The sequence below is a fragment of the Crocodylus porosus genome, unplaced genomic scaffold (assembly GCF_001723895.1).
Source record: "Crocodylus porosus isolate Cpor-Errol unplaced genomic scaffold, CroPor_comp1, whole genome shotgun sequence".
NCBI lineage: Eukaryota > Metazoa > Chordata > Crocodylia > Crocodylidae > Crocodylus > Crocodylus porosus.
The window spans coordinates 21,511,619-21,532,398 of NW_017728950.1; the positions used below are offsets into that span (position 1 = coordinate 21,511,619).

At 41.7% G+C, this 20,780-nt stretch overlaps 2 protein-coding genes across 2 annotated transcripts in view; one reads left to right on the top strand and one right to left on the bottom strand.

Moving 5' to 3' along the window:
• The window catches only part of MYL5 (myosin light chain 5), a 9,918-nt gene extending 6,400 nt beyond the window's left edge, over nucleotides 1-3,518 (top strand). The window contains exons 6-7 of the mRNA XM_019554756.1: nucleotides 2,600-2,648; nucleotides 3,313-3,518. Coding sequence (XP_019410301.1) covers nucleotides 2,600-2,648; nucleotides 3,313-3,414 — 151 coding nt within the window. The 3' untranslated portion in view covers nucleotides 3,415-3,518. The remainder of the gene's footprint in view (nucleotides 1-2,599; nucleotides 2,649-3,312) is intronic.
• A 2,234-nt stretch (nucleotides 3,519-5,752) lies between these two features.
• TMEM175 (transmembrane protein 175) overlaps nucleotides 5,753-20,780 on the bottom strand; it is a 28,193-nt gene continuing 13,165 nt past the window's right edge. Inside the window, exons 5-10 of the mRNA XM_019555039.1 lie at nucleotides 18,667-18,702; nucleotides 15,468-15,551; nucleotides 14,561-14,725; nucleotides 11,964-12,042; nucleotides 9,684-9,825; nucleotides 5,753-8,719 (exon numbers count right to left, since the gene is read on the bottom strand). Coding sequence (XP_019410584.1) covers nucleotides 8,056-8,719; nucleotides 9,684-9,825; nucleotides 11,964-12,042; nucleotides 14,561-14,725; nucleotides 15,468-15,551; nucleotides 18,667-18,702 — 1,170 coding nt within the window. The 3' untranslated portion in view covers nucleotides 5,753-8,055. The remainder of the gene's footprint in view (nucleotides 8,720-9,683; nucleotides 9,826-11,963; nucleotides 12,043-14,560; nucleotides 14,726-15,467; nucleotides 15,552-18,666; nucleotides 18,703-20,780) is intronic.

Here is a 20,780-nt window from a genome sequence, read left to right on the forward strand (position 1 = left end):
AATCTCTTCTCCCTTGTCCAGGTGATAGGTCACCTGGTCGTAGAAGGAAATGAGATTGGTCAAGCAAGACCTACCCACAACAAACCTGTGCTGGCTTTTCCTCAGGATGTTGGCATCGGCCAGTCCATTAAGGATGGCCTCTTCAATAAACTTTTCTAAGACCTTCCCCAGGATAGAAATCAGGCTGATGGGCTTATAGTTAGCCAGATCCACTTTCCTCCCTTTCTTGAAGATAGGCAACATTGGCCTTCTTCCAGTCTTCAGGCACTACACCAGAGCACCAGGAGTTTTCAAAGATCCGTGCCAGAGGCCGGGCTATGATGCTCACCAGCTCCTTAAGTACCCTGGGGTGTAGATTGTCAGGGCCAGCTGACTTGAAGGTATCCAGCCTCTCAAAGTGTTCATTCAGGAGGTCAGCATTGATGGAGGGCAGGGGATCTCCCTCACCCGGACCTCCCTGTCCCATAGTGGGCATGGGCATTGCATGGGACTGATGAAAGACCGATGCAAAGTACTCATTTAATAGGTTGGGTTTTTCCTGGGTGCCAGTTGTCAGTTGTCCCATCTGGTTCAGCAGGAGTCCAATAGGACATTGTTTGAAATAACTTACTGTTTTTTAATGCAGCAGCTAATGATATTCTATACCACGGGTCAGCAACCCCCGGCACGTGTGCCAATCATGGCATGCAAGGCCATTTTGCTTGGCATGCCATGGCCAGCCCCAGCTCTGCGTAGCTGCTGCCAGTGACAGAGCCTGGGCTGCTTCTAGCAGGGCTTGCAGCGTCCCAGCTGCTTGCTGGGAGCAGCCCAGGCTCCTGACTGGCAGCAGCTCCCCAGAGCCAGGGCCAGCTGCAGCCGGGAGGCTCCAAACAGCTGTGCCAGGCTCTGAGCTCCGGCATCAGCTCCGCACTGGTGTGTGCACTCACGGGTTGGAGAGGGCGGTGAGAGAGGGGCCTGAGGGAGCGCAGCCCCCGTCTCTCCCCTGCTCTCAATACACAGGTGATGGCAGGCTTCCAGAGTCCAATGCAGAGCTGATGCTGGAGCCCAGCACAGCTGTTTGGAGCATCCCAGCTGCAGCCAGCCCCAGCTCTGGGGAGCTGCTGCCAACCGGGAGCCTGGGCTGCTCCCAGCAGGCAGCTGGGATGCTGCAACCCCTGCTGGGAGCAGCCTGGGCTCCAGCAACTACCCAGAGCTGGGGCAGCTGCTGACAGCCACAGAGCACAGGCTGGGGGGCAGGAGCTTTGGGTGGGGGGAACAGGGCAGCAGGGCTGGGGGGCAGGGGCTTTGGGTGGGAGGCAAGGGGCACAAGCAGGGCATCCTGCTATATACCCCCTGCCCTCATTTTGTTTTTCTGGCGTGCCGGCACTCTGGCACCTTCCAATGTAGCCACTGTGGTGTTTTTCGGCAATTTGGCCAAAAAATGTTGCCTACCCCAATTTAGAATATAGCCCAATGTATTCCCAGTCTTGAACTGGATTATTAACTATTTTTATCTGCTTGTTGTCTGTATTTTAAATTATTCTTCCCTGTAATGTTTTGTATTGATAGTGGGGTTAATAATGTAAAGCAGAGACAAGTAATTCAGTCTGTCTTCCTTTCCACACCCTGAACAACGCTTTCCAACCCTCTCCCTGATCTAAGCTTTCTCCCACTGTCTTCCTCACTTCTGGAAGATGTAATCACTTGGCTTCCTCAGGGTTGCTTTCCCCTTTTGGTTTTTAACCAGATGCAGTAGCATCATTCCTTTGCTGCACAGCATATTGCCAGTTGATCATGTCTTGCCCCTGCCCAGGCTTGCATGCCCACTATTTTGCACCAATTAAATTGAATTAAAAAACAAATCTAATTAAATTTGTGTAGTATCTTGCTATGGAAGCTATAAGAATATGAAAGTGTTTTACCAAAGCACTTATTCCTGTAAATTTACGGGCACATAGTTAAACCAATACAAACCTGGTTTAAACCACTTTACAAAGCTGCAGTATCTTAATTGATTCAGTAGTAAATCACAGTTTGGTGAAGCCACAATATTTATGTATTAAGCATTGTGTCCTGAACTTTTTCTGAAGGAAAATCACTGACCTCCCAAAAGGTATCTTGTAGAGCTAAAACACACAACTAAACAGTTTGCAGGTGATGCCCACTGGGAAATAGCCAACTATAAGGACAAACAAATTACTGAGTAAACAGAAATGCTCATAACATTTCTCCTGTTGTTAACTTAAAAGTTATGCATAGGAAATGTTAAAAAGTATGATGGTTTATAAGTACCATATTTCCTTGCATACAACACACCTTTTTGGAGTGTACATTATATGAGAGAAACATGGTAAGAGCAGTATCTACTGCTTACTGAGTGAAACTAAAAGTGAAATCTAAACTGATCCACAGGAAGTAAAACAATGAACATCCTTGGTTCCCCAACCACTGCTGTTCAGTCACTTTGTTACCAGCAAAGGTTTTTTTCCCTTAATTTTGCCTTTCAAATACAAGGTGCGTGTTAAGTTTTGGGGTGTGTTGTATGGTATCTTTGCTATCATTACTCTGAATGAAAGTCATCAATTATCCAACTAACTTTCTCTCCATGTCTGTTAACTAGCCTGAAACGCCTCATGATGACACAGGCTGATAAGTTCACAGCTGAAGAGGTTTGTATGCTCATGCATGTACCCACATGTATGTTAGTGTGTAACAAGAATTACTTTGTAGGAAATTAGCAAAACTATTGTTATACAGGTTTAAAGTACACTTCTTTTGGAGACAGAAAAGAATGTTCTGAAATCACTAATCAATTTTACAGGACGAAAATCTGAAATAACCTTGGGATTTAGGGAACTTTTAACTGGTTTACTTAATACTTATATGAAGTGCCACGCAGTCATTTTTCAAAACATTCACACTACAGCAGGGGTGGGCAGTTATTTTGGGTGGAGGGCCACTTAACAAGTTTTGGTGCACTGTTGAGGGCTGCATGGGTAGCCCTGCCCCTTGACAGTTGCTGCGCCCCCTGGTCATCATGCAGAGCCCCTAAATTTTTTAGGAGCCCCAAAGGCCAGATAGAATGGCCTGGCAGGCTGGATGCAGCCCACGGGGCTGCATTTTGCCCACCTCTACACTACAAAGACCTAATGCGTACTAGCCTACTAAGCCTGTTAAATGGCCCCTATTAACTTTTTAGAGTAATTTAGATGCAAGAATGAGACTGTACCTGCAGATTTTTAATTCTCATGATGGATTTTAATTTGGAAGCACTAAAGCATAGCTTTGGAGAAAAAAACTTCATTACTATGCTTTTCTCTCACTGATATGTAGATTGACCAGATGTTCCAATCTTCCCCTATTGATGCTGCGGGCAACTTGGATTACAAGTCTTTCTGCTACACCATCACACATGGAGATGAAAAGGAAGAATGAAAAGCATGCATTTTATTAGCTTCAGTAAAGTCTTGCAATAAGTCAATAAATAAAATTTGGAGTCTTTTCTCACTGCCAAAAAATCATGGCCTATTGGAACAGCATTTTATCTTGTGAGCTTTTCCATTGAATAGTCTCATGGTTTACTTGTACTGGATGAAAGCTGCAGAACTTAATTTAAAATAAACTTGTGTGTGCGTGTATGTACACACATACACAATGTATTTACTATACACATACACACACGCCAGGGCCGTCCAAGTTCTACACAGCTGGGCACCAAACACACTGCAGGCTGTATCTGCAGGAACCGCATGTGTGTGGGACACATCTGGGTGAACCGCAACCTGCATGCCATGTGGACGGCCCCATCCCCCACACTGCTGCACTGCGCCATCGTACACTGTACCATGCACCTGTATCCCCCCCTGCAACCACTGCACCATGCCCTTGTGCCCTTCCCACCACTGCACTACACACCCACGCTCCTCTGTAGGTATTCCTCATTCCCCTCATGGCTTCACTACACACCCATGCTGCTCCACCACTGTACCGTGCACCCATGCCCAGCCCACCTGCTCCCACCACTGCACCATACACTCAAGAGGAAGAGAGTTCCAGGGCTAAAGAGTAACTGTCAACTGCAGCTTCTGGACAGTCTTCAAGGGTAGCCCCACATAAAACCCATTGCAGCCGTCTAGCCTCAATATTCAACATCAGAGGCAAGTTATCTTAGCTGTAGGAGTCATTGTTATTAGCTGCAAATTTTGACTTCACAGACCCAACTGTAAGCATTTTCACTTCCTGAGATCCAAGAAATAACTTTGTATGGGAATTGGTGATATGGAGAACTACAGACCTTCCTGATTGTGTGTAGAATACACTGTAAAAGGCAAGAGTTTAAACTGCTTGTGAAACAGGCACTCCATAATAGCTGTTCATTCTAAAACAGTTTATTACCCTTTTTAAAATAAACTCCTGTGAAAAAATCTAAAACCAACTCCCTTCTTAAAAGACCTTTTAGGTCAAGCTTGTCCCCAAATTTAAGTTCTGGAAATGATGATGAGCCATACTCATTTGAACTGCATACTACAAACTGAGTTACAATTTACGCAGAAAAATAACCTCCAGAAAGGGCTCTCTCAAATCTTTGCTTGCAATATAATTGGGATTTAAAACAAATTTATACACTCAGCAGAATTATCTACAGCATGTTGAGTCACTTTACTTTCAGAACAAAATCATTCTTGGATTTGCTGCATTAGAATACTGTTTTTTTAGGTTATACATTAAACAACTGTGTCTTTCAAATAATAAAATATAGCCTCACAAGAAAAAAATCAGGGAATCTTTAACCTTGGCTAATTCAAAGTAATTTGCAAACTCTCAATGGCATTGGCATTTATGAGCATAGCTATTGTATGGGTCAGACCAGGATGGATCCAGGGTAGTGCATTCGCACTCCCCCCACTTTGATTCCTGGTCCAGCCAATATTTAAAACCAACTGCCTAGCAGTGGCAGCAGCACTTCTATTCAGGCAACAGTGTGGGAGTCACCTGACTTAATGGCTCATTATAAATTTGCTTGATCCTTTTTAAACTCTTCATTCCACAGGTGTTAACAACCCTCTTTCCTTTTAAATGGTCTTTAATTCCACTACTCCAGCTATCCTTACTTCCTCAATACTGCTGTCTGCTAGCTGCTTTTAGCAATGTAGCTCCCATTTCACAGCCCTACAGACTGTTTTGTACCTGTAGCTAAAAACATTAGCTCAGGTGTGGACATTTTACTTCAGGTGAACATTGGCTCAAGTGTGGAAATCACTTTCAGTGAAGCATTGGAAGCATTGTCCAGATGCTCGAGGTTTGATTTTGTCTTATGAATCTGGAAAAAGAGACATACCTTTAACTATGATGAATCCAGGACTAATGAAACAGCATCTTTTAATTATTCTTGCCTAGTTGGTTGTGTTTCTGTAGATTATATGATTTAGCAAATTAATGTACATTCCAATCCATTTTTTTGCTTCAATTTTAAATTGAATAACAGCTGTATGCCCCTACTTATTAATGATATTTTTAACTGGTGAAAAATGTGCATTATGTGATATGTAGTACTGCACCACACCATCTACACCCTCCTTTTCAAAATCCTAGATGTGCCCATGGATCACACCCAGTTAGTATATTGTTTTCTCACCTCTTACACAAAATTCACTTTCTGATGCACATATAGAACTCCCAGTTAAGTATATGAATTCACAGGCATATTTTAGGATGACCTGACCCTCATTTATTTAAACATTGTTGATAACTAAAGAATGAGAGGGGAAATGTATAATTAAAGGACTTTTAATGAGGACCACATAAATTCATTCTGTTGTTGGAACATATCACCATTCAAAATATTTATGTCCAGTTAAATACATTGCAGTTTCCAGTCCAAAGATGAAACAATTGTTGTTCTATCTTTAACTTTAAGCAAGAGGGAGTGGAGAGTATTCCCAATACACTGTTTTAATTTTAAACATAAGATTTTCATTTCATACGAAGAACAGAAATAGAATGTTAAATGATTTTATTTTTAGTTGATCTGAATTAATTGTGAACACATATCAGTTGTACAGCAGCATGAAAAAGGAAGAAACGAAACAGATTTAAAAAATGACTTTAATCATATCTCACAGTGAACAGCAACATACAATATAATGCACAACCCCACTGTAAACCACTGAACAACCAGGTACAAAAAATAAATCTTCATACCTTAAGACACAGTGCCTGCAACAGGTGCATAACACCAATGACTACTTTTTGACACTAAAGTGCATTGAACTAAAAAAAAAAATCACAAGTGTTTTCTGGACTGGACAAAATTGTATAAATGGTTTTTCCACTATAAGTAATGTATTTGTTTTTTGCTATGATATTTTTAAGGAGAAGTAAGAGCCTATTGGGTAGTTTTGAACAGTGGCAGAGGTATCAGGCACTCAGATAATTCATAATGCAAAGTAATGGCTCCCAACTCTGCAGACGTCTTCAGGGGAAAGGCACATAGCCTAAAAGCAAAAATTCAGCAACTTCATCTTCTCCTGTTGCATCATTCTTCATCCTCTTACTAGGACTGTCTGGCCTATAGATACTGAGCTAACTCCATAGGTAGCTGCTAGCTAGGTAAAGAAAGGGTCAACTCCTTCACACAGGAACTGGGATAGATAGTAGAGAAATCTTATGTTCTCTACACCATGCCTCTCAGATGCTGACATGTAAACTGGACTTCCCTATGGGGCCTGATGGAGAAGTTCCCTCTTTGTTTTGGTCCCCACAGGTTTTGCAGAGACAGAAAAGAAGAGTCAAAACTTCATGGACCCCTCTTTCATTACCCTGTCTGGCAGATTTCTTTCAGAAACAAGAGTCAAAGCTACTGATGGTGCCACAGAAATTAAAATTTCTTCCCTGAATATTCTTTGTTTCTTCCCTGAAAAATTCCTTTGTTTCAACCCCCTTGAAATGATTGCATTTAATATATTAAAAAAAACAACAACAATGGAACTGACAATGGACTTTCATTTTTGTTAAGGCAGTCTGGGGAGATCGGAGGGGAATGTGTGGCCTCTGTGTAATTTAAGCACATGTTCAGCTGAGCAAGCCCAAAGAAAGAAGCTTCTAAAGTGCAGCCAAAGAACAGAAGGGCTTTGTAGGTGTGTACAGGAATTGCTTTTTCACCATTTAAAGCACTTTATTGCTGACTTAACAAAAGTGCATGGCTTTACAGCATTTTAAAAATGGGCAAGCACTTTAAATTAACCCTTGTTAAATGAGGTATTAAATTTGAAGCACAGCATTTTACAACACTTTAGCAACCTACAGTGCTTTAAATAACTTCTGTACATTAGTCAAATTTTTGACCAGCGGAGAAGCCTCAGGAGGCTGTGGAGCACCACCTGCCTCATAGCTTGGAAAGTGCAGAGACGCTTGAGCCCTCCGCTACCCACTACCAAACACTGCACTTCTGTCATGTTTAAGAGCACTGTAAATTTATAGTGCTATAAAAATTACTCTAAATTACAGTGCTGTAAAATGTGCATAGAGCACTTCTGAACACACCTTATGGAAGGTTGAAGGTTTAAACTTTGGAAACTGGGGGAGGCAGCGGGAGATGGGGGGAGTGAGGAGGGAGGGATGGATATTTACCTAAATAGGATAAAAAGGAAAAAAAAAGAAAAAAAAAGTTTTTTTGGGTGCTCCCTCAGGATGCCCTCTACCTTCCTATCTAGCTGCAGCAAATTGCTTCTAACCAGTCTGCTGTTGGGGCCACCGTAATTTCTGTAAGCTTTGTTAGAACAAGGCGATAATGCCGCTTACCTTTTAAATGCGTTTCTAAAGCAATTGTCACTGCAGCGATGCTTCAAGCAGCAATTTTGCTATACCACTAGTCCATGAAGAATAGAAAGCAGGCTGTTTTTTAGCTCCTGCACTCAACCAAGTTTTAAAATCTTTCATTTCTGAAGAAGATGAGTAAAAATTAAAGAGGCCCCAGTTATAACCAGTATCTATTATACACCAAGGCCATCCAGTACATCAAAATAATGCAAGTTAGAATTAAAATATGCTACAATTTCACATGCACAGCACGGAAATCTATGATAGTGTTTCTGCAGGAGACAAACAAGCTTCCTCTTCTTCCAAGGACACATCCTTCCATTGGGAAAGATTCATCATAGCCCTTATGACTACCAAAGAGATTCTGACAAGGATACGCAGAGCAAGGAAAGCAAAGGGCACTATGATCTGCATGAGGTGAAAAATTTCTGTGCTGAATTTACTTAACAAGCATGTTAGAAAGAAGGCACCAAGGCTGACACAAGGGTAGAGGGCAAGCTTGGCAAACATGAAGGCATGTTCTTTGCCACCATATCTAGCAAAAGGATGCAACGTTTCCCTTTCATGAAAGAGAGCTGTGATCCAAATTGCAAACTGAAAGATGCTGGCAAAGAAAGTGATAACGCAGCTGACCTGAATAGTTTCTATTTCGTTGCGAGACTTTTCTGCAAATTCACTGGTCAACTGATAAGCAAGAGGAAGCCCACCAATGAAAGCCAATGACAGTGTGTTAAGCAGTCCCATTAATCTAGTTGCTTTTGTTATGTGAAGGAAGAGTGAGTGGTGGACAAACCAAAGAAGGCCAATTGTTACAAAGGAGCCAAAGTAGGCAAGAAAATTTGGTCCATATTTGCTTAAAGCTTCAATAAGACTACTATGGAATTTGTCTTGAACTTCTCTGGCATCAGGAACATTATCCTCACTGTTGAGAGAAAAATTATTATTTTTGTTTGCATAATAATGGTATAATGTTATAACTCAAACAGGTAAATGGTTTGGGCGGGGGGGGCAAGGCCAATGCTGCTGGCCTCGCCACCTGCCTCCAGCCCTGCTCCTTAGAGGCAGAGGCAGTGCGGGATGGTGGTGGTGCGGCACTGGCCTTGCCTCCCCTGCCCATCCCCTCTGTCATCTAGCAAACTGCACATCAAGAATGTTGGTGGAGATGGAGGAGGGCAAGGCAAGCACCACACTGCCACTGCCCCACGCCACCTCCAAGGAGCAGGGCTGGGCGTGGAGTGAGGCCACCACTTGGAGGCAGCTGCAGTGTGGGGTGAAGAGGCGGAAGGAGGGAAGGAGGGGACAGTGGGGTAATTTCCCCCCACCCTGCTCCTGGGAGGCAGTGGCCACGCGGGATGGTAGGTGGCAGTGCTTCGTCCCTGCTCCCCACACCATTCTTGATGGGCAATTCACTAGTCAGCAATAAAGTTCTCAAGTGGGGCTTTATTTCTTTTGATATGAAAATTAGAATCTAGAAGCCAACTTAACCCTTTGCCTGACAGAACCTGTCTGATTTTCTAAGCATGTGACTGATAAGGCATTTTTTCCCCAAAACTTCTGAGAATGGGAAAACATTATGTCTAATATAACCATATTAAAGAAGGGCAGTGTCTATTAATCCTGAATTTTGGTTGCATGGCGTTTTTCTGCTAATAATCCATAGTGTCTTTTCCCTTTAATGTAACAAGGCCAATTGTTTATAGAAATCATATTAATATAATTCCATTCTCTTTTGATATCTGAAAAACTTATGTGCATGTGCCCACACCCTGACTTGGGACTATTTTGAACTAGCTTCCAAACAGCGACATTTAGGAATAATTCAATTGTTACATGTGTCCACACCCACACCGACAATATAAGGTATGTCAATTGGTCCAAAGTCTTACCATATGTCCAAAATGAGCAGGGTTGCTACAATAGCATAAACACCATCACTGAATGCCTCTACTCGTTCTTTACTCAAAGGTTCACTAAGGTAGAAAGAGAAGGACTCTAAGCTATGAGGCTCCTCCTCATCCTCTTTCACACCTGCAAACCACAATTTTTATGTTTACTATGAATGAAAGAAATTAATTTAACAGTGTTAGATTAGATTGATGAAAGTCTACTCTGGGACCCTTCCCCTCTCTGCACACAATCTCTCTACAAAAACTTGTGAAACGCATGTCATTGCTCATCTTTCACAATTCAGGGTATAGACAGATATAAGAATTATACCAGTATGAGAATATGAGCTGTTACAATCTAACAGTTATATCTGCATGAAAGATTTCCATTAGTTGACACTACTCCAGCAGCTGGATCTGGTCTATAGGTCAGGGGTGAAAGCCCCTGCTTTATTACAACCCATGGCTAAGACAGACACTCCTTTTACTGTAATAATATTGTCAAAGCTTCACATTACTCATATAGCAACTTGCTATAATGGAAAAGTTTGTATGAAACATTGTCTTCTCTTTTCTTAGACCTAACCTATACTACAAGGTTTTACTGGCTGACCTCCAGTAGTTGGGCTCTGCAATAAGGAAGGTTGGACGCTGTGCTCCAATCTTTGTCAGCTCTCTCCAGTACTTATACATAAAAGTGGATCAGCTGTGCCAAGATGTGCCCCTGCACAGTTTATCTGCTTCATTTGACAAAACACAAAAGTCACCTGTTGTCCTGCCTGTTAATCCTGAGGGACAATACACAATGTATTGAAACCCAGCTCTGGTGAGGTTCTGGGGCTGAGATCGCCAATCCAGGCAACCCCAAGACCACACCAGGGTGTCAATATGCTCTCTCAGAATCCCAAATGGGGGATTCAGGCAAATGTTCCCAAAGCTTCAGGGGCCTTATTCCATGTATCCCTTGAAATCCTGGGGCATGCAGGATTGGGCCCCTGAAGTCCTGGGACTGCCTGTCTGAGGTGGTTGGAGAGCATGGGCAGCTCTGGGCTGCCCACACTCTCCCACCTTAAAGCAAACAGACATCAGCTGCAAAATAGCAGCACATAATCACATCACCTATGTTGCAACCACAAATTTTGGGCATTTGTAATGTGACAAGGGACATGGATATGTGTCTGCTTGGTCTTATACAAGTGTAAGTATTTTTATGGTGCACGAATACAACGTCTGTTTACACCCTTATACAGGTTTCCCTTGATTTTTGTGGTGTATGCATTTCCGGAGAACAGCACATAAATCAAATTTGCATAAAGCAAACACACTTCATAATGTAAGGAATAGGGATAGGTTCCCCTGGTGATGAGGGAGGGAGGCAGTGAGGCTGGGACTAGGGAAGGGGTTGGGGGAGGCATGCTGCTCCTGGGGCTGCACAAGACAGCAAAGCAGAGGGAACAGAACAGCACTCATCCCAGTCCCTGGTGCAGAAGCCCTGGGAGCAGCTGGCACCAGCTGCCTGCAGCCACTGGGCTGCACGAATGCTCTGCCTGTCCTCTTGCCCCTGGGCTTTGCCTGTCCCCACTCACCCCAACTCCTGGGCTGCACCTCAGGAAAACGCAGCAGATGTTGGCTCCCCACATGGAAGAATTCAGTGGGGTAGAAGCAGGACACACGCCTTCAGGTAACAGAGATGTTACTGTACATGGTACCCCTTGTTTCCAATGGGGATATTCAGTATTTGTTTGTCATCGCTGTTATTTTTCTCTAAGTAGATGATATTGGCTCCCAGAAGGCTTTGCTTGTAGCCACTGTATTTGCAGCAGATATTAAATGTCATTTTGGGGCTTAGGGGCAAAGACTGTTGCTGGAGCCAGAACCAGAGATCAGACATGCATATCAATTCCTGGGCAATTCAGCTTTTCAAAGGGGGTAGGGGGAAAGCAAATCTTTCTCCATTTGTGAAATTTCACTCTTGTATACAGAAGGACTCTCAGAGGCAAGCTTGGGATGTCTTCTACAGATATAAGACTAAATAAGGGAAAACCAAGGAAAAGGTTACAAGAACAGAAGGAGAGTAGGAAAAGTTTACTGATGCCTCTATTAGTAAAAACGGAATTGGGAGTAGGAACGAAATTTCTTTCCTGTGCCTTGGTTCTTTTTAACTTGGGTTCATTAAATTTTCAACAGTAAAGGACCTTATGAATCAGATAATTTTGTCACTTTGACAATATAATGGAGTGTCTGGAATTAAGAGTAGCCAAAAGGAATGCATTTACTTACCAACAGCCTTACTTTTACACCATATAATGAATCGAGTGAGGTGTGGAAAAAAGATAACCAGTCCAAGCAGCACATAAGACTACAGAAAGAAATGAAAACAATTTTAACTTTTAACTACTGTGAGGTAAATTTTTGAACCAAAGTTAAAATTGCACAGTTTGTTATCTTTCATGGATCAAGTATTACAAATCAGAAGCTGTAACCAGGAATTTACAATACTGAATAGATCTGATTAAAATAGAAAACTATACATTTTAGGACAGTAACAAAATTCAGACAAACTGATTGCTTAAAGCAAGAAAAAAGTAGTTAGCCAAATACACGGTCACTACAACTCAAGGAATACAAATACTCAAGACTAATCTGCATTATGAACACATTCTAATGCTGCCTTTCTATAATTCATATTTGTAAATAGGAATTTCTGAGTTTGGAAGAAGACTTATCATTCTCTTAGTACTGTGGCCCAAAAGTTTAATCCCCATTTTTATAGTACTAATGAAGTTATTAGGAAGTCATGAGCTTCCTAGTGCTACCTGCAATGATATGGGTACAATGTCAAAAGAAATTCTCCTTTTGTCATGTCCTTTACTGTTCAATTAGGTCAACAAAGTTCATAGACCTAGATAGAACTGTATCGTCTCTCTCAGACGAGTCACTCACATCAAAGAAAATGGATTATACAAAAGTCTTTTAGATTCACTACTCCAGATTTTATAATTTAAATATAAACTGAAATATTTCTGAATAGAATCTCAGAGAAGTAGGGCTAAAAGGGAATGTTAGGGATCACTTAGTCCCACCCCTTGCCTGAGGCAGGATCATCCCTTCCAAGCCTTCACATACAAATCCATTGTGTGTAGCAAAACTACACAGTCAACCCTGACATAATATCCTAACCTGCCACAGGTAAAGCAGAGAGACCATGCCGGCCAATGTCCTGCTGCTGCAAAAGTTAATAGACGCTGTTAATATGCATTCAAGAGATCCCAGGAAGAGGGCCACACCCCCTGCTACAGAGGAAGGCAAAACCCCCCACAGTCCATACCGATCTGAACATGGGATAACATTATTTTTAAAAAACAGTTTTAGTAAATTTAACAGATTCCTAACAAGGAATACCTATGAACAACTGTTTTTAAAAAAAAACTGAAATGCTTCAAAGTCCTACCATTTCTTACCCACAGGGTAAAACTCATGCATATAAAAGGTTACTGTAAGATCTATGTATCAAATTAGAACTCTGAATAGTGTATGAACATGTCCTAAATAGCGTATAAGTTTTGTGGTGGCTCTCAGGTAGGAGTCTAGGGAATCCTTGTGGCTTGGGCAGTTATACACATACATTTGCCTGCTCTGATGCACTGAAGATCCAGCGTGTTGGAGCAGACTCGATTAATCGCAAGCTGACGCACCCAGTGCTGTGTCGCATACATTTGTATAAATGGCAAAATGTGCATCAGCGCTGACAAAATAGTGGTGGTGTGCTTTTGAACTAAAGCACCTTCGATATGCTTTAAAAGCACCTGGTGCTGCAGCACAAGCATGTACAAATGCCCCTCATTACTTGTAAAGAATTTCAGGATCCGGATCACCTCCATACAGTGACTAAGGGCTGTTTCTGTGGAACTTGAGAGCTGGAGGAACTCAATTTAATTAATTCTTTTTCATTTAGTGAGACTGTAGTAGGAGCTAACTATACGTGACTAAGTTTTATATGCAATTCTGTTAATTAGCTGCTGACTGATCTACTTACTTACAAACATCTTGTGTCCCATTTGTAAACTATTTGTAGGCTTTTTAACCTGTTTATATAATCAGTCATTTATTTCACCTAGCCTCATTCATTATTTTGTTTCACTTGTTTACAATCAGCAAGCTTCCAATTTAGAGTGTATAGAGTTATGAAAAGATCTGCTTTTGAAGGGACGTTATGAAGGGACTCTTATAAAGCTTTACTAAGCATTATAAGAGTCTGTCCCAGACTGAGGCGCTAAAGTGAACAGATGCAGGTAGTGGAATAACAATTTTTCCATCACCTAATGGCGCTTGTGGGTGATGTCCATGCTACTTCGTACAGCTTTTACTGCAAAATGGTAGTGTTGATTTAGCTACATTCCAGCTGGCAACCAAAAAAAAATTAAATTAATAGCTTGGAAATCCTGTGACATGGAACTACAGACATTTGACAGAGGAAAGACTTCAGATAATCTGTTATCTGGGTTCCTAGCTGAAGAATTCCAAACAGATTTAGTGGGCTGACGGAAGTGGGAAATGTAACGCTTTTCAGGTGTAGCATAGGGCTACAGTTTGGGCAGGGATGAGAACTACTGGGCAGGGATGAGAACTACAGGACTTCTACTGCTTAGAAGCATTCCCTGTTTTAAGACATCTGGTATTTTGTGCAGAGTATTTTAAAATCTCCTTAGTGATAGGACAGAAACTGCTATATTATGCAACAAAGTTATAGGCGTCATAAAAATAAATCAAAAGGGAGACGTACTGGAAACAATATTAAATGTGACTATTGAAGACTGTCAGGTAATATCTTCAGACATAACAAGTTTATTGGAAAAATGGTTATTTAAGGAACTTACCAGAGGAATAAAGAAGAAGGAGAAGATGGCAGCTAAGAAGCAGAAGGCTGGTCCTCTTAGAATAATCTTTAAGATATGATGTTTGTAGAAGGTTTTGTTTTCAGACACCTGTATCTGGTGGTTCAATAAGTATGGATGATAGAATCCATATGCTACTATAACTGCCTGTAGGAATTAAAAAAAATATTGATGCCAATATGTGGATAGCTAAGTAAATCAAAGCTGAAAGACTAAAATGGGACCTAAACATCGGAAACCCCAATACCTGGTGGTTCATAAACTGTTTTGACTTGTACTTTAATAGCAGTACTACAGTCAAGTTTTTTCTAACCCTGTATTTGATATATCAAATCATAGGTTTCCCACTGGTATAATGTTTAAGTCCAGCCATAATGTTATTGTCATTAAAAACTGACATTCTCTTATATTTAAATAGTGAAAAATTAAATGAATCCCTTTGCCAATATTACATCTCCTCAACCAAATACTGAACAGCTACTGAAAACCCCAAAGAAAAGTACACTAAACAAAAAAAATCACAATGTTGTCCATTACTTACTAATTACCTACCTTTCTGAGTCCATTTATAGACACAGATACATTCTAAATAATCATGATTCAATTCAAGGCTTTTAAGCCTTCTGATTTGGTTGTTCTCTATTAGTTTATCAAGTGCATCAGGTTTTCTATGCTACAAGATAACAAGGATAACTTGGGTATTAGCAATACAATAACCATGCGCCATAACAGTTGCCTGAGATACCAATCTTTAAAATGGCAATATGATAATCTGACATTGTTTACCTAGCATTCTAAAATCCAATATTAATACACTTAATTTTAGCTTCAGATAAGAAAATCATGTCTCTAATCCTGAAAGAAAAGAGTAAACTAATGATTCCCATACCTGGATAAGACCAATGATAACAGCACAAGTGCTAAACATGAAAATACCAAAAGGTACACCAGGAAAGGAGGCCATTAAGGAAAACTAGAAGAAAAATACAAGTGGGTTAAATACTTTATCAAAATACAATTTTGGAAGGGAAACAGAAATGAAAGGTAAAATTAGCAGGTTCCCCATTTATCGCAAACCTTGACTATCCAAAAAAGACATAATTCTATTGACATTATCTTATAGCAGCAAGTAAATACAAATCACATAATCATGGCTTTCACAAATATGGGGTGTTTTTGGAGCTGATGTCATAAAGGTAGCCCAGTGCTAAGGATCACTCAGACTGGCATTGGGCCACAATCCTGAAATGTATTTGATGCCAACAGACCCCAGCACCTGCACAGCACTCACTGCTAGGACAGGCACCACAGTTCCTAGAATTCTCACTATGACTGCCATGTCAGCTCCATCATGTTGGGGTAGGTAGGCATATACGATGAGAAAAATACATTAAAGAAATTGAAAAAGTGTTAAGAAATGCCAGCAATAAGGTTGCCTCTGCAACTTTATTTCCTCATGTGTATGCATTGTGATAGAGTTTCTATGAAAAGCTGCTCTTATTCTATGTACAGTGTTGGCACTGGATTTATGACCCAGATATCTTGTTCTGGGCAGACCCAAACCCTTAGACTGACCATGACCTTTCCATTCAATAATAAGCAAATTTATTGATACACAGTAGTAACAGAAAAGAATAATGCAAGCAATCCTAGGGATGTCATCAGAATCAAAATACATCACTCCGAGGTTCTCTCTTGAATGTCATATGTCAGCAGCCTGGAGGTTGGAGGCTGAGTCGTCATTGTCGTCCCTCCCCCTCCCCCCACCAGTGGGGTGGATGAAACAAGCTGGTGGTATGCCCTCTGTCCATGGTGTCTTGGGTTCCCCTCTCGGGGACCCTTCTGTCCATGTAGCCTTGGGCTCCCCTCTTGAGGACCCTTTATCATGGAACCCTTTTCAGAGATGGGGGACCCTTTGTTGCTCTAAAATCCCTTCTTTTGTATTCTTTTTCCCTCCTGATGAGTCTCCATCCATGGCTATTGCTGATTGGTTTTTCTGTGGTTGTCATACTGTTCACATTCTGTCCTGGCAGTATATTCCTTTGTTTCACAAGCCTGCATCCTAATTTGGGCTTCCCAGGTCTTTTCCTAATTTGGTCTGTTCCCCCAAAACTGGAACTCTCAGGCCCCCCGCTCTGGACCCTTGTGAACTGGTGCCACCTTATCTCATGTTATGGAACAGTGTGGTACATGTCCAAACCTTTCCAGGCTATGTGTACAGTATATCTGTTGGCCTTGTTGCTTCCTTGGGTTAAACATCCTGTCTGTCTTGAAGGCTATGAAATTGGGTGACAACCAGGCCTTTAGAAATTAATTAACTCTTTCCGCTGCTCTGGACCATTATTCCAATCCATATATATTTTACCTACAAGCCAATTCCCCAAACCAATCCTCTAAGTACCACATTATAGCCATCGTACAGGAGAGATGATGCTCACTTCTTTTGTTCTCATCAATATGACCTAGTCTGTGTCCAAAAACTTTATTTTCTGTCTAGCATTCAAACCCTGCCCTGAAAATGGAATAATTAATTTCCTTATCAGTATTTCTCGACAACTGAAAAATAAGAATTGCCATACTTCAGCGCACCAAAGACTCATCTATCCAGTACTGTGAATCTGACAGTGGCCCATATCAGATGCTTCAGAGATCAAATGATATACTCTTACATTAGGTACCATACCATTCTGCTCTAAGAAACTTGCTTAAATCCTGAAGCCCAATGCATAATATCCCTTCCACAACAATTAACCTAACTCTTAATATAAGATAACTATGCTCCTGGCCTCAGTGACTTCCTATGGCAGCTGGTTTAACAGGCTATATTACATGTTATGTGAAAAGTACCTAGGACCAAATTAAGATTGCACTTTAACCATGGCATTTTCTAACTTGAGTGCTCGCCTCTGCAAATATACTTTTTAATTTTTTTATTGTAGCAAATTATTATAATGCTAACAAAATTAACTTCAAGTTACACAGTGGAACTCTGCCAGCCTGCAAGGGAAAACATGCAGTTTCCCACGTTTTTCTCCTTTAAAGGAGAAAATTTGCGTTTTTCCATGGTAAATGGAAAACCCAGATCTCTGCTCATCTGACAGTCAGCCACACTTGCAACAACTGTAGCAGTACTAGAGTAGTCAACAGAGGGAATAACAATCTTCCATTAACATTTAACATGTCATGGGGAGTCAGTCAGGGAGCAGTCTTTACAGGCTGCTGTGGGGCTCACACTGTCATCTCCCACCTGTGGTGAAAAGGGCATCTAGATGTCCTAATTATGAAACTGTTTACAGCAAAACACCCTCACACTGAGTTCCCCAAAGTGTTCCCCACAAGAACTACAGGCTAGGACTCAGCCCACATAGCTTCTTAGGTCACACGCACCTGCACCAATCCCTTATACACAGGATTGTTGAGACTCAGGATCCTAAATTCATCTCAGTGACTTGGAGGGAAGCATGATCCAGTTGTTACAAGCCCTTCTGCCTACCTGTATCTGTTATTCTCTTTTTCCCTCCTCTGACCTCAATTAACCAGCTTGAGACAGACACCCAGCAGTGAAGTTCAAAATGTTATAGGCTGGCAGATTTTTAAACAACAAAATACAGGTTCTTATAACACCCCAAAATATTAGATCTTGTCAGCTAGGGGCACTAATACCAGATCTGCCTATGGTTTTACAAGAAAGGTTGTTAACATTAAAACAGAAGTTTCAGATATTCAATAGTTGAAAAATATCAGCACTGATGTTTCTTGAGCATTATAGACTTGAGTTTTAAAAGCCTTATTTCATTTATGCCAAGTTGTGGTAAGACAGCTTAAGCACTTCTAAAACAGCTATCTTTGTTTAAAAAATACATATGATGTTACTTTCTAAGATTGCCTTTTTCTCCTAAAGAAAAATCACTTTTCAGATGTACACCATTAAAGAGTATCAGAAATGTAATGCTTATACATGGCAATAGGGTCAGGCTTCGTGATATTACAATGTTCTCTGGGGGTTCTGAATACGCCGGTTAAATGATACTTGTTTTAAATTAAAACAGTCTTGTTAAACATGAAAAAGAAATGCAAAGTTTACTTACTGTGTATGGCAAGAAAGTTATAAGCATCATACATGCCTAGAAAAAGGAAAAAAGAATAAACCTGAAACACAAACTAAGCAGCATCATACCGGTCCATCACTGCACATCTTCCTAGACACTACATTAATGACTACTGTATTTAATTGAACATGAGATAAGGTTTCCACCCCACTCTCCCAGCCCCATTCAACATGGTGAGATTACACTTTTGAGTTTACAAGTACCAATTGTAAGGAATGTTAGTTGGTGTTAAGGTTACCTTACGATCATAAGGTTATTATGATCAATGACAAGTTAAAGGTTAATATTGTCTGTAATGTGCACTGGTCAGACTTGCTACTACAAGGCTGGTGAGTAAGGATGCATCTGAGCCCTGTCACTTGGGCTCACTGTGCTCTGGGTTTGGGGGAGCAGTGTTCCTAGAATTGGAGCAGTGTGCCAGGAGATGGAAAAACACAGACATGGGGCATAGATGTTTTTATGTAAAGGTTAGTTGTTTAAAAGCATTTTCCTTGATTGAATTTAAATACAAGAAATAAAGAAAGATAAGACTAGACTCTCACTTGTTCCAATAAACTGTGGGTGATGGGAGCCATTCCAGCCAGCTGCTGAGCTTCCTGCTGCCTCTGGGGAAACTGGGGACAGCTCCTGACAGCAGGCTCCGAGGTGGGAGCTAAGGGGGAAACTAGGGCTGGCAAACAGAAACTTCACCAGTTGCTGGCTGACAAGCCCCATCCCAACCCAAGGAATAGGGCTCAAGCCTTGGCCAAGTCCAGTAGCACCTCCCTTCCTGTCATATTTCCAGATGCTGCTTTGAGTTTAAAGGGACAGTGTCTTTCCTCACAGCAGGTGGGTAGCTGCAGTTTCTCAGGCAAGCAGGGGCATGCAGTACAGGCTGCTGGGGGTGGGTTGCTGAGGACCCCCACAGCCTCCACAGTTCTCTGCTGGGGCTTGCTAGCTGCTGTACAGTTCAGGAAGATGGACCATTTGTTCTTGGAGCAGAAGAGTACATAGAAGGCTGGGAAGGGTGTATCCATCTTTTCTTATTTCTTGTATTTCAGTGCTGGAGGACTCCAAAATGGTCATTTTATGTCAGTGGAATGCTCAGAACTTTGCTTAAAACTAGCTAGTTAGCACCAAACAATCCTAATCCTCCCCTGAAGTGGTATAATTTTAAAATGCCTTAGCACCAGTTAATGAGCCTGAACATGGAATCTTTCATATTTTAAGCAATCTTAACAAGAGCTAATTGCAAATGTACTCTCATAAGAGTTTACAAAGCCACACTACTGACCTTTCAGCTTTGACACTTCCGCACCTGATCATATAGTTTGCTTTCAGAAGTGTTAGCATGCTTCCCATTATTACATTAGTTTTGACACATACATTTTTAACTTTATCACAGATACACATTTCATTTATGTCTTTTACTTCCCTTCTTAGCCACTTTTAAAAGGAGTAATGCTAAAAGATTGGCATGTTCCCCTTTTGCAAATACAGCAAAAGCTGTTAACCGGCACTTTATTAGCTGGAAAACTCTATTAACCAGCATCCAAGGGACCCGGCAAAAGCAAAACCCAGAAGCGATACTTCCGGTTTTGCTGTCGTGAGCAGAGTTTTTCTTTCCCACTTCTTTGGGCCACAGCCCAGGACAAAGAAGACTGCACAGGGCCCCCCTCCGTGTCCCCCGGGCACACTGACACCAGGGAGTGCACTAGATGGTGCACATTTGATTAACTGGAATATTTGATTAACCGGAATATTTGATTAACCAGCATCCCCTGTTCCCCAGGATAACAGCTTTTACTGTATCTCTCATTTGGGTTAGACCAGTGGTTGTCAACTGTTGGTATGCATACCCCTAGGGGCACTTGAAAAGGTCGTAGGGGGTATGCAGACCTAATGTGGCCGATAAACGCCGTGTGTGTGCACACAGCTGCAGCGCAGCACACAGGCAACCAGGAGAGGAGCCGGGTCCAGCTAGTAAGTGTGCTGTGAGGGAAGGTGCCTGGGCATGGGAGGGCAGAACGAGCTGCAGCTGCAGGTTGCGGCCAGGGCTGAACCAGGCTCTTCCTGGCAGGGGCTGGGTCAGGCTGTGCTTGAGGCAGGTAGTG